General features: G+C 36.9%; 1 protein-coding gene and 1 long non-coding RNA gene across 3 annotated transcripts in view; one reads left to right on the forward strand and one right to left on the reverse strand.

Moving 5' to 3' along the window:
- The window catches only part of LOC139178964 (uncharacterized), a 42,617-nt gene that overhangs the window by 4,161 nt on the left and 23,710 nt on the right, over positions 1 to 14,746 (forward strand). Inside the window, exon 2 of the long non-coding RNA XR_011563403.1 lies at positions 1 to 14,746. This exon is cut by the window's right edge and continues 17,431 nt beyond it. This is a non-coding gene — a long non-coding RNA (uncharacterized lncRNA).
- Positions 5,905 to 14,746, reverse strand: part of DEFB110 (defensin beta 110) — a 12,347-nt gene continuing 3,505 nt past the window's right edge. The window contains exon 2 of one of the 2 annotated variants that reach the window (XM_070778092.1): positions 5,905 to 6,038. In XM_070778092.1, the coding sequence (XP_070634193.1) occupies positions 5,905 to 6,038 (134 nt within the window). Of the gene's footprint in view, positions 6,039 to 13,053; positions 13,370 to 14,746 lie in introns of those variants that run through there. The other variant, XM_019985316.2, reaches the window with a different exon arrangement.

Below are 14,746 nucleotides of genomic sequence, written 5' to 3' on the forward strand. Positions count from 1 at the left end.
GAAATCAACCCTGAATATTCATTGGAAGGGCTGATGCTGAAGCTGAAGCTCCAATGCTTTGGCCACCTGATGTGAAGACAAACTCACTGGAAAAGACCCTGATGCTGGGAAAGATTGAAGGCTGGAGGAGAAGGGGATGACAGAGGATGAGGTGCTTGTATGGCATCACCAGCTCAATGAGCATGAGCTTGAGCAAGCTCCGGGATATGGTGAAGGACAAGGAAGCCTGGCATGCTGCAGTCCATGGGGTCGCAGAGTCGGATATGACTGAGCCACTGAACAACATTATTCCGTGTAACTTGCATAAACTAATATTAAGCCCTATCAAAGTCCCCTGAAGTAGGTATAATACTTAGCTCCATTTTTATGCACAAGAATACAAACACAGAGGTTGAAGTAACTCCCCCAAAGTCAACCAGCTAGCTGGTTAGGAGTGGAACTGGAATTAAACATCCCTGGAAGAGGAAATTGCAATCCATTTTTCTTGACTGAAAAATCCTATGGACAGAGGAGCCTGGTGGGTCCAAAGGGTCGCAAAGAGTTGGACAAGGGTGAGTGACTGAGTATGCATGCACATTGTGAATCAATAATCTTAACCATTACTATTACTGAATACCCAAATCACCTACAATGGTTGTTTTATAATTCAAAGGAAACTACATAATAATGAAAACCTGTGGTTACCAAGGTAAAAGAAATGATACAATTCATTTGTTCTCACCCTTTATTTTTACAGCTGAAGACTCCTTCTGGAAGCAGAAACTTTGAAAAAAATAAAAACACTCCCCGGGAATTCTACTTTTAGGAGAATCTAGACACTGGTAAATAGTGTAAACTGTTCTTTCCTGTCATCCCAACAAATATCTTTTCTAATCTAACCTGAATCTTCCTTGCTGTTCAAAAGAGTAGAGGAAACTATTGTATATTGTCAATGAGATGAGTCAAAAATAGTATGTCGCACAGAACTCTGGGGCAACTAGTTGCTTTTATTTTATAGTAAGCCTTAATTGGGTGTTAAAGACAATGATATAAACTTTGAAAAGTAAACCAACCTTAAAGATAGCTGTTAGAAGTATAGTCTGGTGAGAAAATATTATTCAATGTCCATTGGCTCCTGCGTTTTGTCTTGATTTTGGTGACAAATTTTATAGTCTAACGAATGTATTCCCAGGGGGCACTAGTGGTAAGGAACTTGCCTGCCAATTCAGGAGACTAGAGTCACGGTTTCAATCCCTGGGTCAGGAAGATCCCCTGGAGCAGGGCATGGCAATCATCTCCAGTATTCTTGCCTGGAGAATCCCATGGACAAAGGAGCCTGGCGGGCTACAGTCCATAGGGTCACACAGAGTCGGACAACTGAAGCGACGAATGTATATTTTGTGCTATCTTATTACTTGTGAATCATTAAAAAAAAATTACACATGAAAGAATTTATGTTGAGAATTTGCTCGCAGTTATACAACACTTTTTTGTAGTGTGAAAGTCTGCCTAATCAATACTACTACTACTAGGAGTAGTAGTAAATCTTAGTACAATGGGTGTATTTATCTTAATGATTCAGTTAACAATGACCTCTTTCAGTGTGTGGGCAGATGTCTACCCTCACACTTCCAGAAGTATCCTTGAGCTCAGGGCAACAGTTTTGTGTTATAAACAAAAGGTGAGTGGTAGGAAAGAGGGTGGAAATGTAAGGGGAAAGGGCATTTAAATTTATTGATTAAGGAATAGTGTGTACTCAGTCACTCAGTAGTGTCTGACTCTTTTGTGACCCATGGACTGTAGCCCACCAGGCTCCTCTGTCCATGGGACTTTTTTAGGCAAGAATACCTTAGTTTAGTGGTTGCTTGCTGCTAAGTCACTTCAGTCGTGTCCGACTCTGTGCGACCCCATAGACGGCAGCCCACCAGGCTCCCCTGTCTCTGGGATTCTCCAGGCAAGAACACTGGAGTGGGTTGCCATTTCCTTCTCCAATGCATGAAAGTGAAAAGTGAAAGTGAAGTCGCTCAGTCGTGTCCGACTCCTAGCGACCCCATGGACTGCGGCCCACCAGGCTCCTCCGTCCATGGGATTTTCAAGGCAAGAGTACTGGAGTGGGTTGCCATTGCCTCTCCAGTACTTAATGAAAATATATGTCCTTACTGATGCTTCCCCCTAATATCTTTGTTTGTAACACCGTTACTTAAGTTAGTGGTTTGAGGAAAGAAAGAATTCTATAACTATTCAAATATATTGATTACTTTTGGTATTAATGTATCTATGAGTTATCTTAAGCTAAGGAAATTAATGTGATAATCAAAACATTACATTTTAATTTTGGAAACAGAGTATTGATTATGTGTTACATGTTTTAACTTGCTTCCTCTATTTATGTCTAAGTGAATTTTAACTTATAAAGTCACAATAGTTATTAATCATTCATACATATTTTGCATGTGATCCATTTCTGTGTGTCATTTCAAATTTTACTCAGATGAAGTTTATTTTCTCACTGAACACGTTTCTTTACCCTTCACCCAACAGCAATCTTCCCTTTTCTTCAGAAGGATTTTGACTGTGTTGTGTATATGGGTGTGATATGTGATATTTCAGCCTCATTATCAAGCATTCTTTCAAGTTGTAATCCTCTCACTCTTTTACCCAGAATCACAATTTATTTTTTAAAAAATTTGGTCTCTGCTACTCACATGTCATCTTATCAGAGAATATTTTAAAGGTTTTTTTTTGTGACTAATAATTATAGTGAGCCTTGTGAATATAGTGAAGCAACACTGAAATGTATTTTTGGTGTTCTTTATTTGTCATTATCTGAAATTAGCTAGATTCATTGTCAGCTTTTGTTTTTTTAAGTTATTTATTCTTATGGTTTGGTATAATTATTAACACTGTCATTATTAACTGCCACATCTCATTCAAATATAAATTCCATGAGTGAGGGATTTTGACAATTTTAAAGTGTTGCATAGGGGAGAATACATATTTAACACAGACCTATTGAATGAGGATTGAAATAAAGTTATAACAGCAAATACAGTATTTATTGTTTATCTACCCAGAAAATTTTAGAAAATGGTACTTCTGAGAAAGTGAATGTCAGAATTCTAATCTTAAGGCATCAGAGACCAATTCATAAAGGGTTATTACCCACTTTTCTCCCTTTCTTTGCTTATGGAAAATGATTAAGGGGAATGAATGCTTTGTCTTCTTAAGTTTAAATAAGTAATTATGATTTGTTGAGTGTTAGTTGCTCTGACAGACTCTTTGTGATCCCATGGACTATAGCCCATCAGGCTCCTCTGTCCATGGAATTCTCCAGGCAAGAATACTGGAGTGGATAGCCATCCCCTTTTCCAGGGGGTCTTCCCAATTCAGCGATCTAACCTGGGTCTCCTGCATTGCAGGCAGACTCTACTTTCTGAGTCACCAGGAAAGCCCAATTATGACTTACCACACTAAATATGGCTTGAATAAGGGGCAATGGTGAAAGAAATGTCCTGAAAAGTATATAGATTGTATACATATTCTTTACAACTCCACTATTTTTATTTCATAACTAATCAGTTTTTTAGAAACTTTAATCTTAATATAGTTATTTTATGTTTTAGGTCAGGCTGTGCTTGGCATGTGGAATCTAGTTTCCTGATCAGGGATCGAACCCATGCTCCTTACATTCAGAATGGATGATCTTAACCACTAGACAGCCAGGGAAGTCCCTCTATTTTTATTTTTTATATTTAGCCAAAGACTTGGTTCTTACTAGATGCCCCGTAACAGTATTTATTGAATATTTGCTATGTATTTGTTACCACCTGAGCACTTTATATTGTCTCAATTAAACACAACAGCAAGCTTATGAGGTAGATACTGCCGTCATCACTGTGCCACGTTTTACTGTTATCATTTCACATGAAGGTAAGTGAAGATTAGAGGCATTCACTTAATAACTTGTTCAAAGTCACTGTACTAGTAACTGCCATTGCTGACATTAGGCACCAAAGCAGAATGATTCTTGAACCCATGTTCTTATTCACTACACTAGAGTCAATGAACTTGTGAATGAACAAATTTCTGAAAGGCAATAATGAACTCCTCTAATTTCTCTCTGCATATAACAGCACTAAAGCTATTTAAGCTTTAGTAAATGGTAGATGACTGAATCTAAAATTAAAAGGTGAATTCATGCTCAGAAGCAACAGATGGATTATGTGAATCAGTGATTCTCTGAACTTCATAATGTTTAGAATCAAATGGGATGATTTAAAGAACACACTGTCTTTGGAACCACCAGTGAACTGTCTCATTCTGTGATTCACCGGTATGGTTCTGAATACTGCACTTTTAAATACATACCCCTAAATTTTTCTGATGCTTATCCACGTCTGATGCCACTGATTTAGTCACACTCTCCATTTTTGTCAGGCACAAACTTGTCTACACCATTTCTTCCATTTGGACAATGTCTCATCACTTCTCTGGCTCTGATTAAGTGATGCTTGAAATGCAGAACAAAGCACATTTTTCTCCCCACCAAGCCCAGGAGAACTGGATGGGTATATCTAAGCTGTTAGGTTAGTGCATAGGATGTGTGGACAGACTGAATGAGTTGGAATGTCCCTTTACTACTTTCTGGCTGTGTGAGCCTTGGGCAAAGAGTGTTTCCATTTCCAGTCTCACCTTTCCAATAGGTTTCAACAAAAATTCCAATAAATATGCTCCTTTTATTAAAGAAAGATGTGCTAAAAAAGAAGGAAAACATTACAAATTTCAAAGTCCTGTGGCTGGTGAGATTTCTTAAAGCAAGAAACAATGATAGTATATATCTGAAGCTCACTAGAGTTTGGGATAAGAGACATACATATCTGTATTTATAGTTTACCTGTTTGGTTCATAGTTTAGTTCTAAATCTTAGAAAATCATTGAATCTTTGGTTTATTAACAGGACGACAGCTGAAGAACTTCACTAAGTCATCCAAGGCCTAACAGTCTTCCAGAGTGTTAAGTTTGTTAATGATTCCTGAGTCGTCTGCTGTGTAATGGTTTTGAGTTTTTTTAATCTTTGAATCTCCAGTTTTAATTTAGAAAACTTTGTTACTCTTGTTTTTGAACAAATTCCCCAGGGACTTTCATGGCAGTCCAGTGGTTAAGACTCCACACTTCTAATGCAAGGGGGCACAGGTCTGAACCCTGATCCAGGAACTAAGATCCCACATGTTGTGGAGCCTGGCCAACCAACAAACAAACCCAAAAACCTAACTTTCCAGCTTTCATAGCTATCTGTGGAAGCATAATAAAAACTATGTGGGTGAAAGTCCTTGAACAATGTGTCTCTGAGCCACAGACATTCTACTTTCAAACTTGCAGCCTACAGGTCTCTCTTTGTTCCTTGTAGGCCCTGGCGTGTCTTCTGTTTTCTGCTGGACAGCTAATATGCTCACCTTTGAAGTGGCTAGTCCAGAAATTAGTACTTGTCTTGATTAAATGGGATCACAAGATATATCGACATCCATGTAAGCAGTATAATTTAAGTATTTCAGACAAAATAGCCTAAATAATTTTAAGCACACAGGAGTATGTGACATTAATAATCTCTTGTTAAACTAAATGATATCTTTTCTTTCCTAGTTCCTATAGTAGCAAAAGTGGTCAAAATGAGATGATAAGCACAATTAGAGAGTTCCCTTGCTGAATTAATATGTTCCTCCATCTGAAACATGAAGAAAGTGTGCAAAGAATAAACAGGTTAGAGACTGCAGAGTATTTTTATTTGTGTAAATAGTGGTATTGAAGATTCAAAAGTACATATTTCCATTCAATACGGAAAACATTTTCTTTTTACCCACTCTTGGGTCAATACGATGCAACTCTGTTCCAGACTTTGATGTTCAATCATACTCTGATTTCCAGCATTTATATGCAGCACTGATTTCTCCACTTAATGCAATATCCGTAATCATACTCAGTATCGTCACAAAATGGTTTACATATTCCTTTCACGTCTTGGCATCTCTCAAATCTATACTTTGGTTCAAGTTCATTTTTGGCTGCAATCAAGAAAGACATCTTAGACATCAATCTAATTTTTCATAGGGGGGACTTTTTACTCAGGGTAAAAGAAAACCTTACTAGTCATGAGATCATGTGCATAGGAGATGGAGCATTTGAGAAGTAAAATTGTTTTATAACACAATTTACCAGTTGTTTCTGACAATAAACAAGATAAAAACATTTTACTTATATACACTTTTTACCTTATCTTACAGCTCACATCAGTATTAAACTTCAAGTGGCTCCTAGGGGCTCTTGCTCGCCTATCTTTTTTCCTTACTTTATTATTAAGAGCAGATTGAGTTTCCCAGACTTCCATTAAGATGGTGTTTATAGTTCTTAAAAAGCCTATAGTTTTCATTTTCATGTTTTCTCACTTTTAAAAACCTATCCTTATTTCTTTACAGTATCATTTGTTCAATACTTTGTCAATTCCAGATCTTACTCTTAATTGAAATTGTTTTCATTATACAGAGCAAATGAATATGTTCTTATTAACAGTCTACATAACACAATTTTGTACTTCACTGTACGTATTTTTCTTGAACATTTGTTGCAATACTTTATTCTTGCAGCCAAAATATAAACCCTTATATGAGAGTTATGGTTTCTTCTGATTCTTTGTTATCTCTTACTTGATATATATATATTCTGGATGACTGTAACACAGTAGGCATGAAAATACTTACTCATACAGTAATTTATTAAAAACTAAAACATGTATAGATGCACATAGAAAAACAACTTTGTTGCACATTATTTAGTAGAAAATGGAGCCCCCCATAGCCTCTTAGTTTGTTGTGATTCATTTGGGACAACGCAAAGAAAGAAGTTTTGAGATTCCAGATTCACAGCTTTGTATTCATACATTAAATTATATTAAACAGAAGCAAATAGTTTTGGTACTTTTAGATTTTATTTTTATTAAAAATTCAATTTAAAAAGCCAGTTGTAAAGCAGTGAATGCTTTAGAAGATACTTTGATGGTCAAGCTTATTCTTTTCCTTCAATTTTATCATGGTACTTATTTATCTTGGATAAAGCATCCACTCATCTGCTCTACAGAATGTAATAAACATAGCTACAACACATACATTTTGAACATTAAATACTGCATATGTGTGTGCCAGAAAACATACAGTAGAGTAATTCATTAAAAATCTCCCACCCCTCCAGGTCATCACAGAGCTCCAGACTGGGCTCCCTGTACCACCACAACTTCTCACCAGCTATCCATCTTACCCCGACAGTGTGTGCATGTTGATGCTCCTACCTTTTTGAAAATCTTTTGCCAGGGTAGTACTTTTTAAACTAATCAATATTCCTGAGACCTCAATATCTTGTCAATCCATCAAATCCATGTTTGTTAAAATACATTAAATTCATTTTCTAGTCCTCGTAACAACCTCACAAAGAATATATTGTTGTCATGCTCATTTTGTAGATGAGGAAAATGAAAACAGAGTAGTTAAATAGATGACTCAAGGTCAACCTAGAAATAGTGAATTATTTTGCCAGGGTTTGGATTTAGGGCAATTGAGTTTCTTGTGATATCCTGTTCAGTTTTAGAGGTGATCTTTAAACATAGACCAGACCTTAAGGAACCTGGAAAGTCTGAGCAGTGTTCCTTCTTATGAGCTGGAAATCCACTTGACCAGTCTTGGTCTGTCAGTTATATATTCTAACCATTAAGCATAGTATTTTAAAGGAATTTTTAGAAGAAAGTTAATGTCTTTAAGATGGCTTTTTGTTTGGATATATCAAGATTAAAAACTTTGGAAACCAGCAAAATATATAAGTTCTAAACTAGTAATAAATACAGCTCTGTGGTTTGAGAAAGATATTGAGAAAAATACTTTTGGATAGAAGAAGTCATTATAATAAACAAGATAATCTTGGGAAAACAAGAAGAAGGGATATTCAGGGATGAAATGCTAGAGGCCACAGCATCCAAGAGACTATAAAAATGGGGAAGTCAGTTAATGATTGTCAATATAGTGACCAGTTCCAGCCACATGTAGAATTCCAGCAAGATGAAAAATTAGAATAGGCCTTTGGATTTGCTTTTAAGAAGACATTTATAATATTAGCAAGAAGATTTTCAGTTAATTGATACAGGTAAATGTATTGTAGAGAAGAGTAGACAAGATTTGACAGAGTGGAGGCTATGAGTCTGGGCTGTTTTTTAAGAATTTTGATCAAGAATAGAAAGAGATTAGAAAATAGCTTAAAGGAAAAAAAAAGATCTCTTAAAATTTGACTAACTCTACTTTTAACATATCCATAATCCCACCATTCTTCACTGTCTTTTTTTTTTTTGGTTACCACCCTGGAACAAGCTATCATTATATATTACCATATTATTTAAATATCTCCTAATCATGAAAGCACTTCAGAGGTGTCTTTTTAAAACAAAATTCAAAGAATGTTTTTTCCTCTGGCTAAAATCCCTTGGCTTTCTCTCAGAATAGAAGGCAAGATCCTTCCTAGTTCCTGCAAGGCTCCGACTAATCTGTATGTGCACTTTCTTTCTGACCAGCTCACCCAGGACTCTCCTCCTAAGTCACTCTTGCCCAGCCACCCTTGCCTCACTGGCATTTCTCACAAATCTCAGGTATCACATCTTTGCCTTTTTCATTTTTTTGCTCTAATTGCAACTTTTTTTTTTTTTGCATCAGTACAATAATGGTAATTTCATTTTATTTTATTTTTTTTATTTTTTAATTTTATTTTATTTTTAAACTTTACAATATTGTATTGGTTTTGTCAAATATCGAAATGAATCTGCCACAGGTATACATAAGCGACCCCTAAAAGATCTTTTTAAATTACTACAGCCCAACAGCATTTTGGGGTCCCTATCTCTGTTTAATTTATTACCTTCTAATATAATTTGCTTATATATTATGTGTACTGTTTGTATTTTTCTCTAACTTTAAAATATGCCTTCACAAATCTAGGAATTTTTGTGTTGTTTATTGATATGTTCCAATCTTATCACATGGACCCTGGTGGCTCAGACGGTAAAGCGTCTGTCTACAATGCAGGAGACCCAGGTTCGAGCCCTGGGTTGGGAAGATCCCCTGGAGAAGGAAATGGCAATCCACTCCAGTACTATTGCCTGGAAAATCCCATGGACAGAGGAGCCTGGTAGGCTACAGTCTATGGGGTCTCAAAGAGTCAGACACGACTCTCACGTTAAGGATCTCATTTCCACTGCTTTGGGTTTCCCTGGTGGGTCAGAGGTTAAAGCATCTGCCTCCAATGCGGGAGACCTGGGTTCGATCCCTGGGTCTGGAAGATCCCCTGGAGAAGGAAATGGTAACCCACTCCAGTATTCTTGCCTGGAGAATCCCATGGACGGAGAAGCCTGGTAGGCTACAGTCCACAGTAGGTTCTCAACTAGTATTTATTGAATTGGTAAAAAAATGAAGGGGTGAGGAAGGCAGAATCTAACTCACTTATAGTCAGTATTATGAGTTGATGTTGATCTTGGGGGCAGATCCTCTGTGCTATTTATTTTTTAACTCTATCAAATTGAATAGTATTAAAACTCAAGTTTGTAAACAATAAATGAGTGCCTTAAAACAGAAGCTGTAATTTTTTAAATCTTCAAATCTAAAACCCATGACATCATACCTGGGAAGAAACAAGTCATTAATCAGATGCTGTCTAAATAAATTAGATTTTGTTCTTGCCCAAGGACACTGAGGTCAAATAAATTCTGAGATAGATCGGGTTTGAATGCATGATATCAGGACTGTATGGTAATTCTTCTTTTCCTAGTCCTGCCCTTGAATTTGATGTTTTCAACATGATGCTTTTAATTGATTAAGTGTTATTGAGCTACTGAATAATAGCAAAAATATCCGATACCCTGTGGTGTCTATTTCATCAAGACCAATTGAGACAGGACACTAAAAATAAAGGGAAATACATAATGTCATGGAAATTTAGATTCTGGGCCAAAGGAGGGGAAAATGTAAACTTTCAGCTCTTGAGAGCTAACTAATTTAAGATTATTTAGCTGTTTGGTCAATAAATGTAATGAAAGTTACAGTGCATGAACAAGAAAGTTACCAGAAATCTTCCCATTTATAAGCATTTTTTCCTTTTTGGCTAATAAATTCTGAAGACAATATGAATAATCTGTGACATCTCTTTCTTTTCTGGCTGCAGGACTTCATTAAATTCTAGACAATTTTCAGTTTATATCATATGCAATTAAAAGATTTCTGCAGGGAAGAATATTAATTTCATACTTGATAGTCATGGGTTTACCTTCTTCAAGATTATCACATTTGTTCCTTGTTCTGAAGGCAGAGACTGGCAGCTTGAATATACACTGAATTAAACAAGGAGAGACCAAATGAAAACTTTGGATGGTTTTGGTTTTCTTTATAGTGCATGTTCAGAAATGCCTCAAATGTCTTCTAAGAAACCTCTCACCATCTACCATTTCTTGCTGGTCACTAAAAACTTCAATTCTTATTTGTTCCATATTAATAGTATGTTAGGCTTCTCGATTCTATTTTACAGGTCTTGAGGTAATGATGACCCAGTATCTGGTGGTAGATAATACTCAAACTTTCACCTCAAGCATTTAAATTACTAATATCCTTCTTCATGTGACTGGTATATTTACTGTTCAAAAGTTAGGCTAATTTTTTTTCTGGAGTCATCAATGTATCATCATCTCTAGGTCATTTGTAATAGCATTCTTTTTAAAAGAAGTCATTAATAGATACTTGTTCTCATAAATATCTAATTTGTTCTCATAAAAGAAAATAGCTACAGGTTTTTATAAACAGAGATATTTCATCTCGTAAAACGGGACGTTTATTGGTTGTCTGAAAACACTGCTGATTTTTTTGGTTTCCATTTGTATCTTTACATATCTGTGAGAAAGAGTGCTTAATTATAAATGAACGACTCTAAACCATGAATGATTTTGCCCCCTAAAGGAGATATTTAACAATGTAGTTAGACATTTTTGGTTGTCACAATTAAGGGGAAAGGGTGCTATTGGCATTTGATGGATAGAGACTTGAAGTGGGGAGAAAAATCTTGCTGCTAAAGACAGAGTGCAGGACAGCTGCCACAACAAAGAATTGTCTGGACTAAAATATCAATAAGTGCTAAGGTTGAGAAAGTCTTTTTGAAATGGATGTTGTAAAAATACTTTTGAAGATATTTACACTACAAGGCAACACATTAAACAAAGTCTAGTTTAAGTTGTTAAAATGTGAAAGAGTACAGATAAGCCTCTAATGTATGCCTAGCAAATAACTATTTCTTAATGGGAGCTTACCTGCAATGCAGGAGCCTGCGGTTCAATTCCTGGTCCGGAAAGATCCGCTGGAGAAGGGATAGGCTACCCACTCCAGTATTCCCTTGTGGCTGGGCTTCCCTTGTGGCTCAGCTGGTAAAGAATCCACTTGCAATGTGGGAGACCTGGGTTTGATCCCTGGGTTGGGAAGATCCCCTGGAGAAGGGAAGGCTACCCACTCCAGTATTCTGGCCTGGAGAATTCCATGGACTGTATAGTCCATGGGGTCACAAAGAGTCAGACATGACTAAGGAGCTTTCACTTTCAATGGGAGCTCATGTTTATTAAAATAATTATTTAAAAAAAATAAATTCAACTTTAAAATAAAATTAAAATTGAAAATTAAACAGTCTCTTGTGGAAGAAATATATCTAGAAATGTTATCTAAATAGGGGAAAATGATTTTTCCATGCATTTTTCAGTAATAGATAATGTTCAGTATGCACACAGACCCTTAGATTTCATATTTGCATTTAGAATATGGGAGGAGACACAATGGTAAACATATCAAGAGAGTAGCTGGGGCCTGGAGCCTGGTAGGCTGCAGTCCATGGGGTCGCTAAGAGTCGGACACGACTGAGTGACTTCACTTTCACTTTTCACTTTCATGAATTGGAGAAAGAAATGGCAACCCACTCCAGTGTTCTTGCCTGGAGAATCCCAGGGACGGGGGAGCCTGATGGGCTGCCGTCTATGGGGTCACATAGAGTCGGACACGACTGAAGCGACTTAGAAGCAGCAGTAGCAGCAAATACTTGCATCCTTCTGAGTCCAAGTCTGGTACATAAGTCTCCACTCAATAGATTTCTTTTTTCTTTAGTTGAATGACCAAAGGATTATTTATTTTAGGAGGAAGGGAAATTTCTGTTTTATTATTCTGTTGTGGTATTGATGATTTCTTTTAAAAAGAATTCTGAATTGATACAATTTACTAAATTGTATTCCTAAAATCATAAAAGAAGAAGAATTTGCATGTTTTGAGTAGAAAATGTATGATATGTATGCATTGTTGAGAGGACCGTGGGGAAACCTACCGTTGGACCTTCAGAGGAGGTAGTGAGAGGAGTCTGGCAGAGCGGAGCTAAAGGTAGAAGATCCCTCCTCCTACCATCTGCTGCCTGTGTCTCCTCAGACAGGCTCACCTCTCAGGATGGAGGAGCTGAATTCAGCTGTTAGTCATAGTTTCTGACTTCCTAGGTCAGAATTCTCTTTTATGAAATTATTTTCTTCCCCTCACACTCCCTCTTCGTTCTCCAGATACAGATTTTTTCTTCACTATGTAAACAGCTGGGTAGGAACTGGAGTGACTGTGACCTTCCTCTGCTCTTCTGTTTACACTCTCCCATTCTCTCACTCCACCTCTGTCTCTCTCAGGGGACACTTGAGAGATCTGTATCTCAGTGTCTTACCTCACACATTCAGTGGATTTATACTTCTTTCCATGGGATAGTCTATAAACAGCATTTAATAACAAAATAGCAGCACATCTCCATGGAGGCATGTATCTCAGAAATAAGATGGGTCACTACCTCTGACCTAGGGTTTCTTCCAGCATTGTTTATGCCAACTAGCACAGGGCATATAGAAATGTGAATAGTTCTTGAAGAACTTGCATAAAAGAAATCATGCTTGTTTCTGGTACCGAGAGATCAAGAGAAAATAAAAGGCACCAGATGCGTGTGTGACATAGAACCACTTCTGAATGGTTCACTATTAAATTTTATTTAATTCTTTGCACACGATAGTGATACACAGGCCTAGAAGGATGTACAGAAAGGCTGTGAAGGAAGACAGTAACACTGGTCCCTTCTTCTTGGAGCGTGTGTCTCTTTCTTGTCTTCTGTCATCTGTACTTCTGCAAGCAGCAAAGAGATCCAGGTCTTATGCAGTAAGCAATCCTAACTTCAGATATATGGCACTCAGTTTTACATCGACCGTTACCTTTTGCGCACTCTCTCCTCATATCCACACTACCATAGTGTGGAAATCTTTTTCTTGCTGTAAGAAGGAAACAATGACTGAAATTAGCAGTCTAACTATGACACTCATATTTTAAAAGGAGAATATCTGAGAAGCAAAAGAGCATGTGATGTGGGATTCACTCAGTTGTGTCCAACATGGGATTGTGTCATGACCCCGTAGACTGTTTCTTGCCAGGTTCCTCTGTCCATGGAATTCCCCAGGGAAGAATACTGGAGTTGCCATTCCCTTCTCTAGGGTATATTCCCTACCCAGGGATGGAACCTGGCTCTCCTGCATTGCAGGCAGACTCTTTACCATCTGAGCCACCAGGAAAGCCTGCAAAAGAGCATAGAATAGGGCAAAAGAAGCCTCCTTCTAATTTATGACTATGAAAATCTTACTGAGAAAGTTTAAGTGAATGCACTGTCCTTTAATGCAAGGTAAATCCTGGATATCAGAAAGTGTCTTGGACTGCAGTTAGGTGTGCCAACTTCCTTTTTACAAGTGACTGAATAGCAACAGTAGGATAGTTCCAAGTAACCATAAAAGTCCACATGATTTATCTCTTACTCTCATACACATTTAGACTGAACACAATGGAGCAAAGCCCAGTAATTGTGCTTTGTGAATTCTCCTTTTAGAGATTTCTATTGCAGCTTGATTTCACTTTTTTTTTTTTTTTTAATGGAAGGAGATGCAATGTTAGACAGTTTGTCTGAATTTCTACAACTCTCTTGTATATCTTGAGACTTACTTCCCCCCCAAAGAAATGAACTTATATATATGTTTAATGTCAGCATTTATTTTTTTAAAAAGAAGAGTGACTAAAAGATGGGTCCATTTTTGGCCATAATATGATTTTAAAAATTATGCTCCAAGCTCCATGGTTTATCTTGTAGTTTGGAGGTTGATTCTCACTAGAAGTTGATTATTTAGGATAGTTGGGAGTACTCAGGGAATTGAGAGATGTTGGACTGATAGCCTCTAATATCCATTCTAACTCAGTCTATTTTAATTTCATATTTTACTTCATTTGCTAACCCACATACTTTCAGAAGCCCTTTATTTTGAAGACTTTTAAAACATTAACATCACTTTTGATAGGTATGCGTCTTAAAATACAATGAGAGTAAGGAGAAATAGCATGGGAGAATCCTAAATTTTAAGGTCAGGCTTAAATATTTACTGTATATTCATGGTATAAAAGCAAATAAATCTTGCCACTAGTTTCTGTCATTCATTAAGGTTTGGTGTCCAATAATTCCTTTAAAGCCCAGGTCTTCCTGTCCAGATATTCTGTCTATATTTCTAACAGTTGGTGGTGAGTCGTGATACTTATTAGTGGGACCATAGACTCAGATTCTTTATTCATATTCTTGGTATAAATAGCTGGTATAAAACCTACCTCTTCCA

The sequence above is a fragment of the Bos indicus genome, chromosome 23, assembly GCF_029378745.1.
Source record: "Bos indicus isolate NIAB-ARS_2022 breed Sahiwal x Tharparkar chromosome 23, NIAB-ARS_B.indTharparkar_mat_pri_1.0, whole genome shotgun sequence".
Classification (NCBI taxonomy): Eukaryota; Metazoa; Chordata; class Mammalia; order Artiodactyla; family Bovidae; genus Bos; species Bos indicus.